Source organism: Diceros bicornis, chromosome 13, assembly GCF_020826845.1.
Source record: "Diceros bicornis minor isolate mBicDic1 chromosome 13, mDicBic1.mat.cur, whole genome shotgun sequence".
In the NCBI taxonomy this organism is placed as follows: domain Eukaryota; kingdom Metazoa; phylum Chordata; class Mammalia; order Perissodactyla; family Rhinocerotidae; genus Diceros; species Diceros bicornis.
In genome coordinates, this window is record NC_080752.1 from 34,171,440 (window position 1) to 34,193,899 (window position 22,460).

At 41.7% G+C, this 22,460-nt stretch overlaps 1 protein-coding gene across 3 annotated transcripts in view; it reads right to left on the reverse strand.

Moving 5' to 3' along the window:
• Positions 1-659: 659 nt before the first annotated feature.
• Positions 660-22,460, reverse strand: part of FBXO42 (F-box protein 42) — a 93,023-nt gene continuing 71,222 nt past the window's right edge. For 2 of the 3 annotated variants that reach the window (XM_058552990.1, XM_058552991.1), the window contains exons 5-10: positions 9,303-9,456; positions 8,383-8,493; positions 3,956-4,052; positions 3,415-3,471; positions 2,295-2,411; positions 660-1,780 (exon numbers count right to left, since the gene is read on the reverse strand). In XM_058552990.1, coding sequence (XP_058408973.1) covers positions 674-1,780; positions 2,295-2,411; positions 3,415-3,471; positions 3,956-4,052; positions 8,383-8,493; positions 9,303-9,456 — 1,643 coding nt within the window. In that variant the 3' untranslated portion in view covers positions 660-673. Of the gene's footprint in view, positions 1,781-2,294; positions 2,412-3,414; positions 3,472-3,955; positions 4,053-8,382; positions 8,494-9,302; positions 9,457-21,241; positions 21,963-22,460 lie in introns of those variants that run through there. The other variant, XM_058552992.1, reaches the window with a different exon arrangement.

Consider the following 22,460-nt stretch of genomic DNA (forward strand, 5'->3'; position numbering starts at 1 on the left):
CACTAGGTAGACAGGTGTCGCTGCATCAACATTGCTTCACAATGACCCTGGCACACAGATGTGGAACAAAATCCCTTGTTGGGTAACTTTCCGCAGTCACAAAGGGCAGAATGGGGCCAGGCATAGGGCGTACTGTAAAGAGAAGTTTTCACGGGTCCTCTGTGGTTTTAGAAGGGGAAGAACAGTTTTCTATAGGTTACTTTTACCCTGCCAGCACCTGAAGCATGTGAATCTGAAACCTCCACTTGTGTATCTTAACACATGCCCTTTCTTTTTCTAACTCTGAGAAGGCCACATGAAGATTTACAGGGGGCTCCTCAGTTTCTTTCGGAAAGTTCTGATATTAGTCTGTTCCCTAAATTCTTGGTCTAGTTACCAGCGAAGTAGAAAAAGGCAGCACAGCCTCTGCTAAAACACAGCAACAATTTTATCTGAACCAGGACGGAGATCTCTCCCTCTTTGTAAACAGAGTTGGCTATATAATATATATTTATATATAATATTTTTCTTAATGGAGATTTGATCCCAGCCTGGAGTGAGTGAGGTTGGGAATTGGGGTTTTGGTTTATGGGAGTAATTTTGTCCTTGGTTTTCCCAATTCTCAGTCCAAATGCTTGCACGCTGGAAAATTCCAAATTAAAAGCCACAGAGAGGGAAAGGGATTTAGAACATATTATCTCTTTGCTCGCACAAAGTACAAGGCGTTTGTTTTTGGATAGTACTTCACATTCTGTTTCTTGTCCATGAGTCCTCCAAATATGATGAGTTCACCCCTGCCTTGCACCACTGTATGCAGGCTGGTTTCAGGAGGTCCGACCACAGAACTGCTATTAAATACTTTCCATTTGACCCTCCCCTTCTCCTTGGTGTCTTTAATGTCCAGCACATACATCTGCATGGGCTTGCAGTTCATACTCTGGTACAACGGTTTGCCAACATTTAAGGACTGTGGAGGGTGGTGGCCCAGGCGGCGGGCAATAGGAGGTAAGGAATGTCCATCTCCTTGGGCAGGCCCCGAGCGGGGAACGGGCACTGTTTCTCCACTGCTCAGGTTCTGGCTCCCAGGAGAGCCTGGAGAAGACCCCAGAGGAGGACTTAGTGCTGCAGAAGCTGAGGGGCCTTTGGACGACATTGCTTTGATGGCTTCTAGGCTCCGACGCAGAGCACTTGGGGACACGGCTCCTGCAAGGGCACTGGCAACATGTGGTGGGGTATGCACACCATTTGTCTGTTCAGGAGGGTGTCTCATACTTCCCCCAACTGTCCTGTTGTCCACACCATCCATATTGGAAGTGGGTTTCAGATCCCAACTTAGATCTATTGATCCTAATCTCAGATCTTTCTGATCTGGTAGTGACCCTCGTCGGGGGGCCACAGAAAGTCCCATTTTTAGGTCATATCCTTCAGTGGTAGATGGAGTGCTAGGAGATATGGCCTGTAAAGGGCTGTCCAAGGAAGAGCCACCTACAGCTGCTGTTCCTGGAGATAAACTCCCACCATTGAGAATGGGAGAGCCATCTCCTCTGGCCGGGGAAAGGCTCCCTTCCCGGGAACTTGAGGGGGTCTGCCTTTGAGCTCTGGGCCTCAGTGTTCCCCAGCGGCCATTAACACAAGGAGCTTCATCCATACTCCTTACTGGAGACTGAGAGCGGTACTCTCGGGCTTCGGGAACCAGGGCTGGAGGAGTGGCACTGATAGGTGATGGGCGCGAGTTCAAACTGGGGCTGAGTGGGGCTCTCCCACTAGGAGCCTGGCTGAAGACCACCACACACTGCCCCACCTGGAAGACACAAGACCTGTGTTCAGTTCTGATCATTCATTCGACCATCAAACATCTTATCATGAGCATCTGGGATATGCCAGGCATTTTGTAGGTACCTCAGATATACAGACTAAAATAATATAGTCTGCCCTCTATGCTAGAAGGGGAGACAGACGTGGGAACAATTTGTTGCTACAGTGTGACATGTGCTGTCATTACAGTTATGTCTACCGAATAAGGGTATAGAGTGCAGTGAGGAAACAGTTTTTGTTTAGGGGACTCTGAAGAAAGTTTCATAGACAAACAGCTGCCTAAAGCTGGGACTTAAAGGATGAGTGGGGCCCACATAAGTTTTCCCATCTAGTGGCTCATGTATGTGAGAAATGCCCAAAGAGCTATGATTAATGTCCACCTCTTTTTGACATCTAGGTGTTTTCAAATTCCATACAAATTTGCTTGGAAATCTGACAAGTTAATTTGGCTTTACAGTTTAGGACCTCTCCTCCTGCTGGCCTGTCAGTTCCCCACTTACCCGGCAAGCTGGATGGCACCACAGTTCTGGGGCTCCATGATCTTCATTTTCTACCTTGAGTGGCTGCCAGGCCCAGGGACCTGAGTGCATGTGCAACAACCAAGCATCTTTGAACAGCTATAAGAGAAGGACCAACAATAGGACTCAGGTATGGGACATGTTACAAAACACACAGCTGGAATCTCAAAGCTGTGCTGTCTGGTCTAGAGACTGTGTGGACTCTTCAGCAAGAACAGCAAAATCTTTGGTTACTCATTCATTCGTGCCTTTCTTCATTCATGTGTTACCAGTGGCCCGGCACATGAAATTGTGCTTGTGACCCATAAAGCAATTTTAAGTGGTTTTGAATTTTGCCTACGTGTGTGTGTGTGCGTGTGCGTGTGTGTGTGTGTGTGTGTAATTGTGCTTGTGACCCATAAAGCAATTTTAAGTGGTTTTGAATTTTGCCTACGGGTGTGTGTGTGTGTGTGTGTGTACTGCAGGGATGGAGAAGTGGTGGGGGGAGGGTAGATAATACACATCCATAACTTTCTGAATCTGCATTTTTAAATAAATTTCATGTGAACTCTGGCAGTTATCAACTTGCTTTTCTGTCCCACCCCTCTCTGAAAAAATGATAGCAGCAAACCTTATAGTCTAAAGAGGAAGCAAGAGTAGGAAGAATATAGATCTGAATACTCAAGAGATAAACGTCTCTGATTAAAAGCACCCTCCCCCCGCAAAAAAGAATGGAGAAAAGGGCCAGGAAATGCAAAAGCTATACTCGAAGTGGAGAAGGAATTCTCTAAATGAAAATGCCACAGAAATGGTCTGTACACTCTTACAAGATGAGATGGGGGGGCTGGCCCCGTGGCTTAGCGGTTGAGTGCGCGTGCTCCACTGCTGGCGGCCCGGGTTCGGATCCCGGGTGCGCACCAACGCACCGCTTCTCCGGCCATGCTGAGGCCGCGTCCCACATACAGCAACTAGAAGGATGTGCAACTATGACATACAACTATCTACTGGGGCTTTGGGGGAAAAAAATAAATAAAATTAAAAAAAAAAAAAAGATGAGACAGGGGAAGCAACTTCTGAACATTTAGCAGCATGTGCATGAGAACACCACATCAGCAATACTCACAGCATTGGGACCACCACACCCTCCAAGGATTAAAATAGTTGCATCATCTATGACAATCTGGGGAGAGGAAGAAATTTAAAATAAACATACAAAGACAGAGGCATCTGACCTCCTATGCTTCAGTGGTATATGAAAATAGCCTATCCAGCTCCCAAATGAGAGTATTCTAGTTACCAGAAACTCTCCATTCTCCCGAAACCATGTCAATGCTGATCCCTGTGAACAAATTACTGATGATTCACCTGAATGAATATATTCTTTGTTGAACAAATATTAACATGAGAGTGCCAACCACATAAAATGCAAGGTTCTCTTGAGAAATGAAACAGCAAAGTAAATGCTTTGGGGAGAGGCATAATATGAAGCCTCTATAAATAAATACAACCCATTAAAAGTTGAAAAATAAATACCAGCAAAAAAGAATGATAAATTCTCTTTGGCTTGTGCATGTTGGCATCTTACCTGACTCCCTCCTCCCTCTCCTGTCCTAACTGAAAGATGCTACAGTGTTGGAAGAATAGTTATTTTAATTCCTGAGCACCTGAGATTGGCCACCTCGAGGATGAGGACTAGGGCCAGAGATGTTCGGCTTGGACCATGCCCACTGCTCGAGGTCAAGGACCCAGACATCGTTGCTCCTGTAAGATAAGGACATAAAGATCAAGGAGTTGGGAGATCCTGGGAACTACAGAGCTGATATAAATGAAGATACATTTATAAAGATGCCCAGCAAAGTGCCACGCTCATAGTTAGCACTTAAACTATATTTTTCATCCCCTCCTTTCCCTGGAACCCATCTCAAGACCTTCAATCCTCTGCTCTTTCCATTGACCCACAAGGCCTCGCTTGAGTCATATCTGTAGCCACACATTAATATCTAAAGTAAGAGTTAATTGGTGATAGCAAGAAATAGCTACTGGTCAAGATATAGTATTTCAAAAGTAAAAACCACAAGGAAGAGAAAAAAATTATTCAAAAGGCAGTTCTATCATTATCCAGGAGATAAAGATTTATTGATTCTGGCTACAAAAAGTAATTTCACCATGGCTAATGAGAGCTGCAGTTTTATCAAGGACAAATTGCCATCTCCAACCCTTGAGGGACAAATATGGCAAGGACAGACTGCTAGATGGCAGTCTCTATTTTATGGTCCCTTCTCTAAGGTCATTCAGAGACCTCAGAAACACAGGAATAAGATCTCCAATACCTTAAGCCCTAAGCCCTTCTTGTCAGAAGGGTAGTCACATAGTCTTCCCCACAACTGTTTCAAAATAGGAAGATGGATAGTACCCTAAGAGAGAACAGGGTTAGGTCTGCAAGGGTTTTATTGCCGATAGTTCATCAACTTCCATTTTAGAACACCGGGGAAATGACCACCACTACTACTACTACTACTGCTGAATTAGATAAACAGTGATTCAGAAGGATTGCTCTGGCTCTTGACTCTGGCCTGAGTTGCCCAGAGGTAGAGAGGACAGTGGGTAGGGAGAACAGCCTCACAGAAGTGTGTCATACCTAACACAATTTCCTTGCTCCTACCCACTCCCCCAACCCATCCCATTTGGAGAGAGAACCATTTCCACCTGTTCTGTCAATCTACCTCTCTCCTTCTCTACAGCCCAAAGGACACGAGCTGGGTCATAAAGGAGAGCAAATAAAAACACTCTGAGCTTCTTGGAAGGTGGCCTTCTACAGGCGCAGGTAGAAACAGACAAGGTGGAGGCTCCATCAGAACCTGATCCCACTGAATAGAATCCATACCAAACAAAAAGAGATTCTACGTAGTCCTGATTTTATGGAACCAGTTTTTCAACTTATTGGTCTGTGACTAGGGGATCAAAAAATGGAATGCTAGGGTGAGATAACTATAGTCATGTGTCACTTAACGACTGGGATATGTTCTGAGAAACGCATTGGTAGGTGATTTCATTGTGATATGAACATCTTAGAGTGTATTTACATAAACCTAGATGGTATAGCCTACTGCACACCCTGGCTAGACGGTATAGCCTATTGCTCCTAGGCTACAAACCTGTACAGCATGTTACTATACTGAATACTGTAGGCAGTTTTAACACAATGGTATTTGTGTATCTAAACACAGCTAAACATAGAAAAGGTACAGTAAAAATAGACTATAAAAGATAAAAAATGGTACACATGTTTGGGCACTTACCATGAATGGAGCTTGCAGGACTGGAAGTTGCTCTAGGCAATTCAGTAAGTGAGCGGTGAGTGAATGTGAAGGCCTAGCACATTACTGTGCACTACTGTGGACTTATAAACACTGTACACTTAGGCTACACTAAATTTATTAAAAAACTTTTCTTTCTTCAAAAATAAATTAACCTTACTGTAACTTTTTACTGTATAAACAAATTTTTTTAAACTTTTTGACTCTTGTAATAACACAGCTTAAAACACAAACACATTGCAGAGCTGTATAAAAAATAATCTTTCTTTATATCCTTATTCTATGAGTTTTTTCTATTTTTGTTTATTGATTTATTTTACTTTCTAAATTTTTTTGTTAAAAACTAAGACACAAGCACGCACATTAGCCAAGGCCTACACAGTGTCAGGATCATCAACAATGCTGTCTTCCATCTCCACATCTTGTCCCACTGGAAGGTCTTCAGGGGCAACAATACACACGGAGCTGTCAGCTCCTGATGATAACAATGGCTTCTTCTGGAATACCTCCTGAAGGACCTGCCTGCAGCTCTTCTTGAGGAGGTGTCACTCTTCAGAAATATGTCCATGGTGGTTTGGTTTGTTTCTTTTTTTCACCAAAGATTTGCTTGTAAGCAGATAATGCACCATGAACATTCCTCCCTATTAATGAAAACCTTTCGGTGTTGGGGTGGATGTTTTCAAACTTTTTAAGGCGCTTGTCAAGGTCTACAAAAGCTTTTGCTAAACCATTCATTGTGAATTTTCTTGGGGGTTCTTCTTTTTCTTCTCCTGCAGTTTCCTTTTCTCTGGCCTCTTCTTCATCTCTGTGTTCCTGTTCTAATTTCAACAACTCCTAGTCAGTTCCTCAGGAGCAAACTATGGGGGCTCCTTGAGGTCGTCCTCATCCACACCCAGGTTAAAGTTGTTTGCCATCTCAATCACAGCCTTGTTGATTTTTGCATCTCCCTCAGCCTTGGCAAATCCTTTGAAGTCATGGACGAACCGCTTGAGTCTCTTCTTCCAGATGCCATTCATACACTCCTCGGTGCTATCACCCTAAGCCCAAGCAAGGTTGTTGATGCAGTCATAGATGTTGTAATCCTTCCAGAATTGTATCAGTGTCTTCTCAGCGTCTTCCTCAGTTGCAGCAATAGCCTGGGCAAAGGGTCTCCTCAGGTAGTAGGCCTCAAAAGCTGCTATAACTCCTTGATCCATTCGCTGGATCAAAGAGGTAGTGTTTGGAGGGAGAAAGACCGCTTCGATATTAGGATGAAGATCACCAATAAAAGGAGGATGTCTGGGAGCATTATCAACAATAAGCAAAATCTTGAAAGGTATGTTATTCTCAAAACAGTACTTCTCCATTTTGCCGGCAGAGCAATTCAGGAGGACATCTTGGAAGAGGAGCTGGGTCATCCATGACTTCTTATGGCTTCTGTAGTACACTGGCAGTGTGTGCACACTGGTATCCTTGAAGGCCCTGGGGTTCTCAGGGTGCCTGATCAAAGGGTTTCAATTTGTAGCCTGGAACACTGCCCCCAAGCAAGACTGTTATCCTGTCCTTAAAAGCCTTGAAACCCGGCCTTGACTTGGCCTCCTTATGGATCAAAGTCCTTTTAGGCATCCGTTTCCAGAATAGGGAGGTTTCATCCATATTTAATATTTGCTCTGGCAAGTAATTTTCCTCCACAATCAGCTTATCTAGAGTTTCCAAAAATTCTTTAGCTGCCTTCACAATAGCATTCGCAGACTCACCACTCACTTTCACATTATGCAATGAATAACGATTCTTGAGTCGTTTAAACCACCCAGAGCCAGGAGTAAATTCAACATTGTAGTAGGATCCAGCTTTTCCTTTGAAAATCACAAACAAACTTTTTGCTTTGGCCATGACTGTCATGGTGCTGAGAGGATTATACTTCTGTGTCTGGTCTTCAACTTCTATGTCATTAGAAGTTTCTCCATGTCTGATATAGGCCCTTCTCAAATTTTTGTTGGTCTCGTTGCCTTCAATGAAGCAGATCCTTTAACAGCTTCCGTCACTTTGTTCTTGTTCTTCAAGATCGTAGCTATGGTGGAATGGGACAGGCCTGACTGGTGAGCAATAACCATCACTGATTTTCCACCTTTGTAGTCTTTAATCACTTTTAATTTCGTTTCCAGGTCAATCATTCAATGTGGCCTCTTACTGACAACATCAGCAGTGGATTTTATATGCTTACGGGCCATGATGAACAAAACAACACAACATTAAATCAAACTCAAGAGAAAATGATGCAATCAAGAAACACAGTAAACACGAGATGTATGAGGCTGCTGCTGGCATAACACAGCATAGTGTTTTACAGTAAACTTTTTTTATAAGTAGGAAAAGTACACTCTAAAATAATGACAAAAAGTATAGTATAGTAAATACATAAACGAGCAATATGGTTATTTACTATTATTATCAAGTATTAGGTACTGTACATAATTGTATGTGCTATACTTTTATACAAGTGATAGCAAAGGTTTGTCTACACCTGCATCACTACAAACATGTAACACACTGCACTACAACGTTACCATGTCCCTAGGCAATAGGAATTTTTCAGCTCCATTATAATCTTATGGTACTTCCATCATATATGCGGTCCATCATCAACTGAAACATCATTATGTGGTGCATGACTATAACTGGATTAATTAGAACCATGTTCAGGAATACTAACCCTGACTAGTTCACTTTTCTGACCTGTTATTCCCAGGGGTATTTACCTTCAGGTTGACAGGGAGCAAACCACATATACTTACATTTGCCGGGATCCTAAGGAGCCACCAAAGACAATCATTTTATCATCTATCACACAGGAGGAATGGCCGGCCATAGGAGGTGGCCCATGGGTTGTCACAATGCAGTTCCACCTAATATAAAAAGACAAGAGGAAGCCAAGAAGTCAGCATCATCTACTTCTGGTCTTATGTGTTTAAGGTAGAAAACAAGTAGCCATCCATTTAAAATGACAGTCCTATCACCTTAAGAGAGATACTGTTAGGATAATAAATGGAGGATGGCAATCAAGGTATTTATGCCTTTCCTACAAACCTGCTAAAGTTATGTTCACTTTCAAGTTCTCGATGTGTATGGCTTGGAGGCAGAGTGTAGAGAGATGACATGAGAAGACAATGACAAGAGACTCCATCATGGTTCCTTGGCTGCTTCAGCCTAGTGCTGAAGGAGTACCACCTGCCACTTCTTTCTACAGTCCTGATCAGTAGCAGCTGCCAAGAGCCCTGTACTAAATAGTCCATTACAAGAAACAGGGGTTACTATCATTTGAAAAAGACATGTTTGAAAAACAATTGGGAGTCAGTCTTGGGGACACAGCAAGGAGTAAGGAATCACCTGGATCCACAGCACTCCTGGGGAATTAGTAGAAAGGCTGCCTGTTCTTCAACTGGCTCAATCACTTTTCTTGGAAGAGGAATAAATCTCAAGGAAGAAATCGCTTCTACTTTTTCTCTTTGGAATAAGGGGTTTTGAAGGGGTGTCCTGAAAACCCTCTGAAACTGTAAGCAGAATATGTGCATATGTAAGTGTTTTTTTCCCTGGGAAAAGCATCCATAGCTTTCATCAAATTCTCAAGGAGATTCCTGGACACAAAAAAGAAAAGGAATCCATTCATTCAAAATCTTTTATTCTAGATTGAAAGGATCTTATCTTGGTGGCTTACCAGTTTTTAGAGGGTGAGTAAGTGTGTATTTCATCAAAGAATCTCTCTGGTTGGTGTAGGGGATAAGGGCTTGGCCGTGTCCAGCCACCAAACAGCACCAGCAGATCCTTGTACACAACCAGAGTCGCTCCAGCTTTGGGGGAAGGATAGGACCCTGGGAGAAGCCAAGAAAAAGCACAATTAGGATTCAAGGTCTCACAACAAGCCATAGGTAGGCTGTCTATAGATCACCTTTCCCTGAAAGAGTGACAAAATGGGAACCAATACTGCAAAGCATAAGGGAAAGAGGGAGACAAAACTGGGTTTGCAAGTCTGAGAGAAAACCATCACCAACTTATACATCTTTTACAATTAAAACAGAGAAACCTGAGTTAGAGGAAAGTTACTTAGCCTCTCTCAGGCTTAGTTTGCTCACCTGAAATTAGGGATGAGAGTACCTACCTCATGAGGCTGTTTTGAGTATTAAATAATACATTCAAAGCTCCTAGGCACAGTGCCTGGGACAAAGCAGGTGCTCAGTATTCGCTGACTCTCCTGCCCATCTCTTTAATAAGCTTAACAGAGTTCACAAAGAAAAGAATGTAAGGGATCCAGGGAGGAGAGAGGCTAGATAAGTGGATGCAACGTAAAAATAACAGCTGCTACCAAGTATGCGTAAAAAAGGAGGCAGAATGCAGTTCTCATTTGCCCTGAGTCAAATGTTAACGTAGTTACCTCTAGGCCCCTAGCTAGGGGCCTCACTAGCACAAATGGGAGCAGACTTTCGAGGCTCGATATGAAGGCATTCCAAGGAAACTGCAGGCCTTACACCAAGAGTGGTTACTAAGCCCCTTCCTTCAGGCTGGATCTCTGAGCTATGTTAACCAAATTTTGAAACAGAAACTTGGCTTATGCTGGAAAGCTTTAGGGATAACAAATGTCCCATAAGAGCATAATTTTTCAGAGCTTTTGTCTTGGAAACAATTGCTATTTCTCCCAATCCCTTACTCTACACACCATCTTATTTGCTCAAGACCAAAGTAATTTGTCTCAATACTCAGGTGTCAGTAAATACTGGAATTTTTTATTTTTATTTTTTTGTGAGGCAGATTAGCCCTGAGCTAACATCCGATGCCAATCCCTCTCTTTTTTCTGAGGAAGACTGGCCCTGGGCTAACATCCGTGCCCATCTTCCTCTACTTTATATGGGATGCCGCCACACCATGGCTTGACAAGTGGTGCGTCGGTGAGTGCCCAGGATCCGAATCCGCAAACCCCAGGCCGCCGCAGTAGAGCGTGCGCACTTAACCGCTACGCCACCGGGCCAGCCCAACACTGGAATATTAAAAAGAATTCTGTTGTTGTTAAAGCTGCAGCCTCTATTTTTCAAAGGAAATCTTAAACAGAAGGAATTCCAACAGTATATTAACCTGACAGCAGATGAGGTGCTCCAATTTAAATGGACAGCTTGGTCGCCCCCTTCTGCAAGGGGTTATGGGAACATGGTTTGAAAAGCTTAGACTGCTTTAATGGTGTCACTACAAAGTCTTGAGGTTGAGAAGGTGGAGCAGAGGACTGTCTTCCTTGGCATCCAACTTAAGAGTAACCCAACATGATTTACTGAGAAGGTACCAGTCCTCAGAATATGGAGTGAGCATCTAAGAAAACTTTGTGGCATCAGCTATTTTGAATACTTTCCTAATAGAACAGACAGGATCTGACCACAGAAATGAGTCTTCTCTAGGAACGATTCTTGTCTCAATCAGCAGCGCTGAGACACTGGCTTTGGTATTCCATTAGTTAGTTCTTGCTACCTTCATATCCCACAGGAATCATGACTAAGGGGGCTGGCTACTCATGATCTGTTGTCCTTCATTGAGTCTTATGACTTCTGGTTAAAAACTTTTGCCTTCCTAGGAGGAAGCCCCCTAGTCCAACTAGAAAACCTAACTAATATAATGGCATAGTTAAAATGCTATTGTTACCCCAAAAATCATTTAATTTGCGAAATACTGAACAAAGCTTCCAAGTTCTTGCCCCCACCTTGGAACTCATAAGTACTGTGAAAAACTTGGAAAAAACAAATAAAATATGCAATCGACTTTGGCAGAGTAGTAACTTAAAAACCTTCTAGACTGAAATTTGGATTTGGATCTGAGATACTAGAAATACTGGTTTTTAAAAATCAAGTGTATAAAGTGAAGCAGCACACAAGGGTCCCTAAAATAGCGAAACACGGAAACAAAAATAAAATTTTTAATGTAAACTGGGCAATTTGTATAAAAAAAATTAAGTGCATATGCTTCAAACAGCAATCACATTTCTAGGGATTAATATGATGAGATAGCTGGGCAAATGAAAAAAGAAATAGATACAAAAATGCTCATTTGCAGTGTTTAAAGAGATCAAGGGGCCGGCCCCGTGGCTTAGCGGTTAAGTGCTCGCGCTCCGCTGCTGGCAGCCCGGGGTTCGGATCCTGGGCGCACACCGACGCACCGCTTCTCCGGCCATGCTGAGGCCGCGTCCCACGTACAGCAACTAGAAGGATGTACAGCTATGACATACAACTATCTACTGGGGCTTTGGGGGAAAAAAATAAATAAATAAAGTTATAAAAAAAATAAAGAGATCAAGGAATATCCATATAAAAGAATACTATGTGGCAAGGAAAAATTATGTGGCTCTTTATTTGTCTTAGAACAATGCCCATGCTCTATTAAGTGAAAACTGAAAGTAGCAAGTAACAAAACATGAAATAACAACAGCTAACAGTTGATGGGCACTATGCTCCAGGCACTGTTTTAAGTGCTTTACATACAATTAGTTCACTTCATTCTTACAAAAACCCTAGGAGGTAGGCACTATTGTAATCCCCATTGTATGGATAAAGAAATTGAGGCAGAGAGTAGTTAATTTCCCCAAGGCCATACATTCAATTAGTGGCAGAGAAGGAATTTGAATCTAGGCAAATTGAGCCCACTTAATCTATTTTCCTGTATGTGTTCATTCCACATAAAAGAAAGTTTAGAAGGTCAATAATAGTTGATCTCTCTGAATGGTAAAATTACAGATCCTTTTGATTTTCTTCTTTACAAACAACTTTCTGTATTGGCTGAACTCTGCAAAAAGTGATACTCGATCATTGTGATGGGAAAAAATAAAGCTATTTCAGTCGTTAAAAATGAGAAATAGGAATTCGACGCAACTCTCTTCTCCTGCACCTCACCTAAACTCACTCCATTTGATGAAGGCCTGTGTGAGAGTCTATATACAGTACAGATTCTCAATCCCTTATTCAAAATTCCAAATCCTCCGAGTTCTGAAAACCCATTTTTTTCAAAACTCATTTGGCAACAAAACCTGACCTGAAAAGATGAGGCTACAAATAGTCTTTATTTAATGCGCTCAGTGTGAGAAGTCATATGTGTTGCTGTAGAAATATTAATAAGTTTGATTACAGGGTGCTGCTCCAGATTCCACCAGAGGTATTATAAAAGCATATGAATCATATTCCCATTCTAAAAGCTGAAAAATTCTGAATTCCAAAACACAATTAGCACCAAGGGTTTAACACCAAGGAACTATGGTTAAGACCACAGGCTCTGAAGCCAGCCTGCCTGGGGTCAGATCCCATTCCTGCCATTAACTAGCTGTGAAACTCAGGCCAGTTACTAGATCTCCCTCTGCCTCAGTTTCCGTATCTATGAAATGGAATAACAACAGCACCTGTCTCATAGAGTGGTTGTAAGATTAAATGAGTTACAGCATGTAATGCATTTAGAACAGTGCCTGGTATAATTATTGTTAAAGTAAATTCATATGAAGTTAATACCAGGTTAATTAGCCATGGACACCTGACAGTACTGGTAATGACACAGCACAAATTTTATGATAACTAAACTGGTGGACATATTTTACTACCAGTATATGGTTAGAGTATTTCTGGCAGAGTAACTATTTAACTCAAGAAAGTACAATAGAAATAAAATTAAAACTGACAGTAGATGATATGAAAGGGAAGTCATCCCAAGTCCCAGGAGGTAAATCAAATACACTGAATGTGATTTGGAAACAAAAAAAAAATGGTTAACATGAAAAGAGTAGCTTGGGTTTGCTCTTTCATGTGTACTGTGTTTCCTGTAACATCTTTTGAAATAAATTATCAATACTTTATAAGGCAAGGCAAATCAATGCTTACCAGTTCCGGGTACAAAGAGATTACAAATATAGTATAAGACTACATACCTCTTAAGGGGAAAAACTACTCACAGAATTAAAAGGAGTGTTGGTAAAACATAATGATATATATAATCAAACTCAAGGAAAGACTATACTTTAGACCTGCACTGTCCAACACAGTGACCATTTAGCCACATGTTGCTAGTGGTTATTGAATTGAAAAGTACAGATATAGAACGTTTCCATCATTACAGAAAGTTCTACTGGACAGTACTACTTTAGACAAAGTATTTTATTTTAATTTTCTAAACCACGTGCCTATGTTTAGGGGGTATGGGGAAGCTGGTAGAGATGGATGGGTGACTTGATTGACTTTAAAAAAATTTTTTTTTTTATAATTTTATTTATTTCTTTTTCCCCCAAAGCCCCAGTAGATAGTTGTATGTCATAGTTGCACATCCTTCTAGTTGCTGTATGTGGGACGCGGCCTCAGCATGGCCAGACACGCGGTGCATCGGTGCGCGCCCAGGATCCGAACCCGGGCCGCCAGCAGCGGAGCGCATGCACTTAATTGCTAAGCCACAGGGCTGGCCCTTGATTGACTTTTAAACGAAATACAGTTACTGCTACTTATAACTATTACTACTGCTACTATTACTAATGATGATGACTAATATTTATCGAGCATTTATTTTATGCTAGGCACCTTTCCAAGTGCTTTACATGTATTAACTAATTCAATCCTTCCAAAACTAGTTTTATTTCCATTTTACAGATGAGAATACTGAGGCACAGCTCATTTAAATAACTTGCCCAAGGTCAGAGAACTAATAAGTGGCACAGCCAGGATTCCAATCCAGGAAGTCTGGATTTTTGAAACTCATTTGGGCCGGCCCCGTGGCTTAGCGGTTAGGCGCGCGCGCTATGCTGCTGGCGGCCCAGGTTCGGATCCCGGGTGCGCACCAACCCACCACTTCTCTGGCCACGCTGAGGCCGCGTCCCACACACAGCAACTAGAAGGATGTGCAGTTATGACATACAACCATCTACTGGGACTTTGGGGGGAAAAAATAAATAAATAAAATTATAAAACTCATTCTTGGGGGCCAGCCCGGTGGCAAAGTGGTTAAGTGCACGCGCTCCGCTTCGGCGGGCGGCCCGGGGTTCGCAACATTGGATCCCAGGTGTGCACCGATGCACCTCTTGTCAAGCCATGCTGTGGCGGTGTCCCATATAAAGTAGAGGAAGATGGGCACAGATGTTAGCCCAGGGCCAATCTTCCTCAGAAAAAAGAGGAGGATTGGCACCGGATGTTAGCTCAGGGCTAATCTTCCTCACACACAAAAAAACAAACAAAACAAAACCCATTCTCTCTCTTTTTTTTTTTGTTTTGGTGAGGAAGATCAGCCCTGAGCTAACATCCATGCCAATCCTCCTCTCTTTGCTGAGGAAGACCGGCCCTGAACTAACATCTATTGCCAATCCTCCTCCTTTTTTTCCCTTTTTCTCCCCAAAGCCCCAGTAGATAGTTCTATGTCATAGTTGCACATCCTTCTAGTTGCTGTATGTGGGACGCGGCCTCAGCATGGCCGGAGAAGTGGTGCGTCGGTGCATGCCTGGGATCCGAACCCGGGCCGCCAGTAGCAGAGTGCGCGCACTTAACAGCTAAGCCACGGGGCCGGCCCCAAAACTCACTCTCTTAACCGTATACCAGACTGCTCCTCATGCATACAGATCCATTCCTTCTGAGCAAGTGCCACAAACGAGTCACACACCTTAAAAGGTCTGAGTGTTTCAAAGTTGAAAAAGCTCTTTCCTAAATCTTAATTAGGACCTCTTTTTCTCCACAAGGCTCTGGGTCACACTCTACCTCTAATACAGGATCCTTTACTTGTTCTCTGGACTCTCCAAGGAAAGGTAAGCTGGGGCCAGTGACAATGATAAATCAATCCTTAAGAACTATCCTAGATAAGAGCTTCCAAAATGACTTCTCAAATATCTTGACCTTTTAGAAAGCCAAAATCTTTCTCCCTACTTCTTATCCCAAAGAGTGGGAGAACTCCCTTATGCAGCATTTCCAAGGTCTATTTATCTTACAAATAGAAGCTTTAATTTCAGCATCTTACTTTAATATCTCCAGCAACTAAGGTCATACTATAAGTTAAACTAATTGTGCTCCTCCATCTCCATTTGTAAGGAAAATGGGAAAAAATTACCATACAAGAACAAATGAAGCAGAAGGGAGAGGGGGCACAGAATTCAACAGACAACCTCTATACAGTTAGTTCAGCAAGGGGAGATCAAAGATACTGGTGTATCAAGTTTTCTATGACCTAATTATGCAAATAATGTTTGCAGACTGGATACTTTTAAATTTTTGTTACTTTAAGAATCAATATTGTGAAGCCTTTGTAGAGTCCTTAATTTTACCATTTCTAAAAATCTACAGGGCTGGCCCCGTGGCTTAGTGGTTAAGTGCGCGCGCTTCGCTACTGGCGGCCCGGGTTCGGATCCCGGGCGCGCACCGACGCACCGCTTCTCTGGCCATGCTGAGGCCACGTCCCACATACAGCAACTAGAAGGATGTGCAGCTATGACATACAACTATCTACTGGGGTTTTGGGGGAAAAAAAAAAAGGAGGAGGATTGGCAATAGATGTTAGCTCAGAGCCGGTCTTCCTCAGCAAAAAGAAGAGGATTAGCATGGATGTTAGCTCAGGGCTGATCTTCCTCACACACAAAAAAAATCTATATATTTCATATTTTGAATTTGTTTCAAGCAGAGGGTCTTTACCTCCCCTCTCAATTATTTTAATACAAGGTCCACAAATCAAATGAATTATATTTATGGTGAGGGCAGAGACTGCAGAGGTCAATGAACTTTGGCAATTTTTATATCTTAAAGAATAAACAGTCTCTTTAGCCAAGTAGAGTTCTGGAAAGCAAACAATAAGTCTTTACTGGAATTCTGAGAAAAACAAGAAAACTCTTGTTCAAATTACCTACCTTTATTCACTCTTTTAAAGTTCCAAGAAAAGAAAGCTATTTAAAGAGTACTTACAAACTTTCCAAAATAAAACACATGACCATACATTATTAGACAAGGGAAATAACTTTTAAATGGACTAGGCCAAGATAAAAGGTCAGGCCCTAAACGTTGAAGAACTGCACCTATGTGCATGCAATTCATTCCATACAGTAGCTAGCATGACATCACATAGTAGTACACTCACCTACAACATGAGAGACCGATTGATTCATTGAAAACCTTGTACAATATAGGGCACTGACAACAGCAGACTCTCCACAGTTAAAAGGCCCATCATCACCATGGTGACATACGATAAAATAAATAGGCTTCCCTCAAGAAAACTTATAACTGAAGGTTTTATACTCATTAGGACATTTCTTGGCCTGGCTTCAAAATAATGAGGCCACTGGGCCTCCAGACACAGTCTAAATACCATTGTATCATAAAAGTAGAGGAAGAGAGGGTGCCGCTCCCATGTAGGTTCTCATCGAGCACCACAGTACCAAATGTGCTCATATCAAACTTGGATGGACATGTTACTCGAGCCTATTCCCCCAGAGCCAATGGTTATCCCCATAGCTTTCGTTCCCCAAACACACCAAAGGCCTCCTAATCACACAGCAGATATGATCAGTGGAGCAAATTTCAAAACAAGGCACAAGCCCAAAGGGCAGCTGTGGGAAACTGGATAATCAGACAGGCACCCTATACACAGAATTAACATTCCCTAAAATTGCTAACTGGTTCAGATGTTTCCCAAGGTTCCAATGAAATCAGAAGAAAATTTCACATGTGAAAGACAGTAGCAGAATTACGAGGCATTCTTGTTTACTTTTGCAAAGAAGATAGTACAACAGTGAAGCAATTTCAAATTCTGGTTTGGTCTCTATGCCACTTTCCCACAATTGTAATTTCTATCCACGTAGAACCTAGGACCAGAAGAGCAGCTCAATTGGTTGATACAAGATAAAACAAGCACCTGTTTTAATTGAGGATGCCTATATTTTTATGTATGACTAAAAAATTATTTTTATATCTCCATACATGATTATTTATTAATATTATTAGTGTATTATTAAGGTGTTATAAAAAATAGTTACCATTCCCCTAGCGCTGTAGTTCTCAAACTTTTAGCTGCATCAGAAGTAGATGGAAGGGGCCAGCCCAGTGGTGCAAGCGGTTAAGCGCACGTGCTCTGCTGCAACGGCCCGGGGGTTCGCTGGTTGGGATCCCAGGCGCACACCGACATACCACTTGGCAAGCCATGCTGTGGCGGCATCCCATATAAAGTGGAGGAAGATGGGCATGGATGTTAGCCCATGGCCAGTCTTCCTCAGCACAAAAGAGGAGGATTGGCAGATGTTAGCTCGGGGCCAATCTTCCTCACACACACACACACACACACACACACACAAAAGAAGTAGATGGAGGATTTGTTACAACACAGATTGCTGGGCCCCACTTCTAAGTTTCCTATTTGGTAGGTATGCGGCGGGCTCCAAGAAGTTGCATTGCTATCAAGTTCACAGGTGATGCTGATGTTTAGGGACTAGACTTTGAGAACCATGTTGTAGAGAGTTAAACAATCCTTGAGTGGACCTGTTAGATAACGCTCCAATATGACATTAAAAGGGCAGGCATCCTGTTGTCTTATTTCCAAGTTTAGGTGATTTTTCTTAACGCTGAAGCTATCCGGACTTGTTTCTGTGCGTATACTCTGTATATGACTCTATGGAACCCTTTATTTCAATAGCAGAGTAAGGACACGGGTCCAAAGTGAGTTTTCCTTGACAAATCCTTTGATTAAAAGGGTACTGAAAGAAACTACTTTAACATTTTCAATGTACAAACACTTCCCTGGTTGTGATCATCTACATGTCACTGAACCTACACTCTGCAAAATAAATAAAAGGAAAAAAAATTGTTTCACCTACTGCTTTCAGGCAAATCACTTTAAGACATATTTACAGCAACATAAGTGACTTGCTGAGAGTTCTCCACGACTGTGAAAACAAAAAGATCTAAGACTAGGAATTAGAGACTTTTAAGAGAGAAAGTTTGAAAACAAGAAAACTATGAGCATGAAAAATTTAACTGTGGGACTCACTAGCATGCCAAAGAATCCAGAAGAAAAGCACTGGACAAAAACATTTCCACTTTGCTCATGGAATTCCAGAATGTTTTGGTGGGTGATTTGCTTTTTAAAGACGGCCTAGTCGAAATTGTTTCTTAACTGGCAGTCAAAAAATTTTGCCTGAGTGCTTTCAAATTATTTTATTTTATAGTAATGATGCCAAAGGGGACATTAAAGAATGAATAATAGTACTGAGGCTTCAAGTCATCCTCTCCATTTCATAATAAGAACTCTTCATACGCACTCACTTTCTTAGGGTAGGTCCAATGAAAGGCATCCACTTGAAACTCCATATGCGGTACACGAGTCCTTCCCACACAAAACTGGCCTCGAGGGCAAAATAAAACCAGATAGACAAGATTAACCAATAACCCTACCTCACAGTTTCTTTTGTGTGGGTACTTTTATGTGGTAGTGAGGAGCCTTGAGTGTGTATGGGGTGTGGGAAAGATGAATCTGCTGATAGGACCCAAGCTGGGTCTTGGGAAGCTGACCAAGCCATTGGCTGGATAGAGCTGTCATTATGGTGGTGTGTGAAGTGACTGACCTTGATAGCAAGAGTTCAGAGGTCAGGAGAAGAATACTTTGGAGAGGCATTTCCCAGAACACCACATTAGCATCTGAATCAGAAAACTTACAGGGCACAAGAGGACAGGCTGGGGCTTATAATTTAAGAGGCAAGAGATCCTTTAAAGAAAAACTATTGGAGTTATAATTTAACTGCTTACATCTGTAAACTGTTTTGATTTTATAGGTAACACTTTGTAATGGGACAAGAAAAGCATGTTTCAAAGTTTTTATGGTTTGAAGAATGGGGAGACAAAAGGAAAATTGAGAATAACACGTCACAATTCATGAGTATAACATCTGTCTTGGGCTGTAAACCCTCGAAGACAACTATTCGGAATGGTCTCCAAAGTACACAGTCAGGACCACAGCGATTCTATCTGGAACAGACGTCAGTTTCTCTTGATGATGAAAATATTTCCAATTTAACATCAATGTGGCCAATAATAACTACAATAAGCCTTTGCATTTATATAGGTGCCCACAGAAGATACAAAAATATAATGCTTATTTTAAAGAAAGGAAGTAGGAGGCAAACATAAAGTTACTCTTTGGCAAAGTCACTAAACAACCCCTAAACTTCTGTTTTCCAAGACTTGGTTCTAGCCAAGAGTGCCCTGTAACTGAGTTTAAATAGGGATTTAAGTCAGTCCCCAAGGACATGGTACTGGATGCAGAAGAACATAGGCATGGCTTTCTTTGGGACCTCTGCCAGCACATCCCTTCCCCTGCTAGGCTAAAGGCCCTCTTAGGGGAGGGAGGGGTGAATGGGGAGGGGACATCCTACATAAACCTCAGTCCAAGCATTTAGCACACTGTGTTGAAATTATCCATTTAGAGTCTCCCAATAAGATTATACTAACCTAGAAGACAGGAACTATTTCTTACGAAAATGTTTGCTGAGCTGAACCCATTCATGGAAGCGAAATGGTTATCGATCCCTCACGAGCTGGGATGAGAACTGGCTCCAGTTAATCACAACCTACCCTGGAGGCATCAGCAGGCCTTTCATCAGGGGAAACGCCAAACACTTCTTTGGGTGTTCCCTCCACACTCCAATTTTTTTTTTTGCTTTTCCTATTTTATTCTTCAGTTGCAACATGGCCAGAAAGTTACTGATTGATATCGAAATAATTCACTGATATTAGACAAAGCTTGTCTGGATCTCAGGCTTCAGGGCATACATTTTTATTATTACAATTATACTCACATCTTTAAAAACATTGCTTCTTGGGTCATTTACAGAACATCCAAAACAAGAGGAACTTTTGAAACGGGCATGAGGAACTTAGATCCTGTATAACTCTATATGCCATAAGCATGAACAAAAAAAGAAATTGCCTACTGGCATTGTTTTCACTTCTAAACAAACTCACATGAAAGACCACTTGATGAATAGGGCAGCACATATCAGCTAAAAATTAACATGAAAACCAGTAATAGTTCTTGTTACCATTTCAAGTAGTCTTTTGATTCAATTTTTGGGGAAGGAGAGGAGCTCCAGAGCCTCAGTTTAATCTGATAATTTGTTAATTGCAGTTCTAATGGGGGGGTACTCTTTTAAGTGGCTCCATTTAGAAGTGAAAACAACGTTGCTAGTCATAGTTTCTGGCCTGGTGTCACAACAGGAAAATCCTAGTCAGGCAGGAGAGAGCTAAACTGAAATATGCTATAATCTTATTTATTCTCTCCCCTGGAGGACCCAGGGGATTTGTGTTATGCAAATTTTCCCACTCTTCTCTCCAGCAGGAGAGAATGTGTACCCACTTTAGAAAAGCATGTATTCTGGAAAAACCTCAGGATCTGAACTTTATAAACAAACAGGAAGGATTCCTTCCCGTCCTAGGGGAAACCACTGGCTCTGCTCTCATTCACATCTCCCGAGACTGCCACAGATCCAGGTTGTTCCAGGACTGCACAGGGCTAGAGGAGACAAGGAGAAATCACCAACTCATAAAGAAGATTAACCAGGACCGGGTCCATGGATCAGGAAGGAGCTAATACAATAAAGAACTTAAATAAAGTAGTCACTTAAGTAACATCCTATACCTTTCTTCATAGAGATTAGCACATGCATGTGGTATCTGGGCCTTGGGTGCCTTCCTTCTAGGAAAACAAAGAAATGTAGATGGAGATTCAAATACTCCATGGTCATTTTAATCAAAAGCACATCATGTTAATGAAAACAAATAATCGGCCTTAAAAATAAATTGTAACAAATTGTGAACAGAATCCTAAATTAGTTTGCTACTTTTCTCCTCATAAATCAGATTTCCTTTAAAAATCTACCCATCCATATAAGTCCTGGCTCTATATACATTTTATAATTATTTTAAACACTCCCATCTACTCTCTTGCATCACCAGTTGTTTTCTACTTAGTTCTTTATGTTTTTTTTGTATTGATTTATTTGTTTATTGTCTGTTTTCCCCTAGCAGACCCTGCTTCTTGTTCACACCTATATCTGCAGTACCTAGGACAGCATTGGACATAAGCGCTCAATAAATAAAGGCATGAAAATGAATAACAAAGGAATGAATGCAGTCACTTCAAGCTTTGGGAACTCAAGGATAACTAATGACCACTCTCTAATCCTTAGCTGTACTTTGGCATATATAAAGGTGTCAACTTAATCAGTTTCCACATCCCCTTCTCCATCTGAGTATTGCTTGTAATCTGAACTAAAACTATGAAAGGTGAGTATTACCATCTCTATTCTAAAGGTGAGGCAAATGAGACGTTAAATAACCTACGGTCACCTAGTTACTAAGCAACAGAGATGGGATGCAAACCTGTGTTTGCCTGGCACAAAAACTCAGCTCTTAATGGTTTTACCAACTGGCCACCCTCCCTCCCACAACACATTCCTCCCATCACTTTAGGTCATTAGGCAAGAAGAAGAAGAAGAAGAAGAAGAAGAAGAAGAAGAAGAAGAAGAAGAGGAAGAAGAGGAAGAAGAAGAAGAAGAGGTCTTTCCTCCTCAAAACCCCTTTAATACTTAGTTACATCATCAGATCTTCCTACTTAGAGCAGGACTAAGTGAACAGAGGACTCTCTGGGATACTTACTGTGTCTAGAATATTTCTTAAAGTTGACAAGTAGGTCTTAAGTAAGAAATGAGTGCCTATGTCCACAAACAAACTTATATAAGAATGTTGATTGCAGCTATATTCAAAGTGGAAGTAACCCAACTATCCACCAACAGGGGAATGGGTTAAAAAAAAGTGTCATATGTATTCACATTATGGAACACTCCCAGCAATGAAAA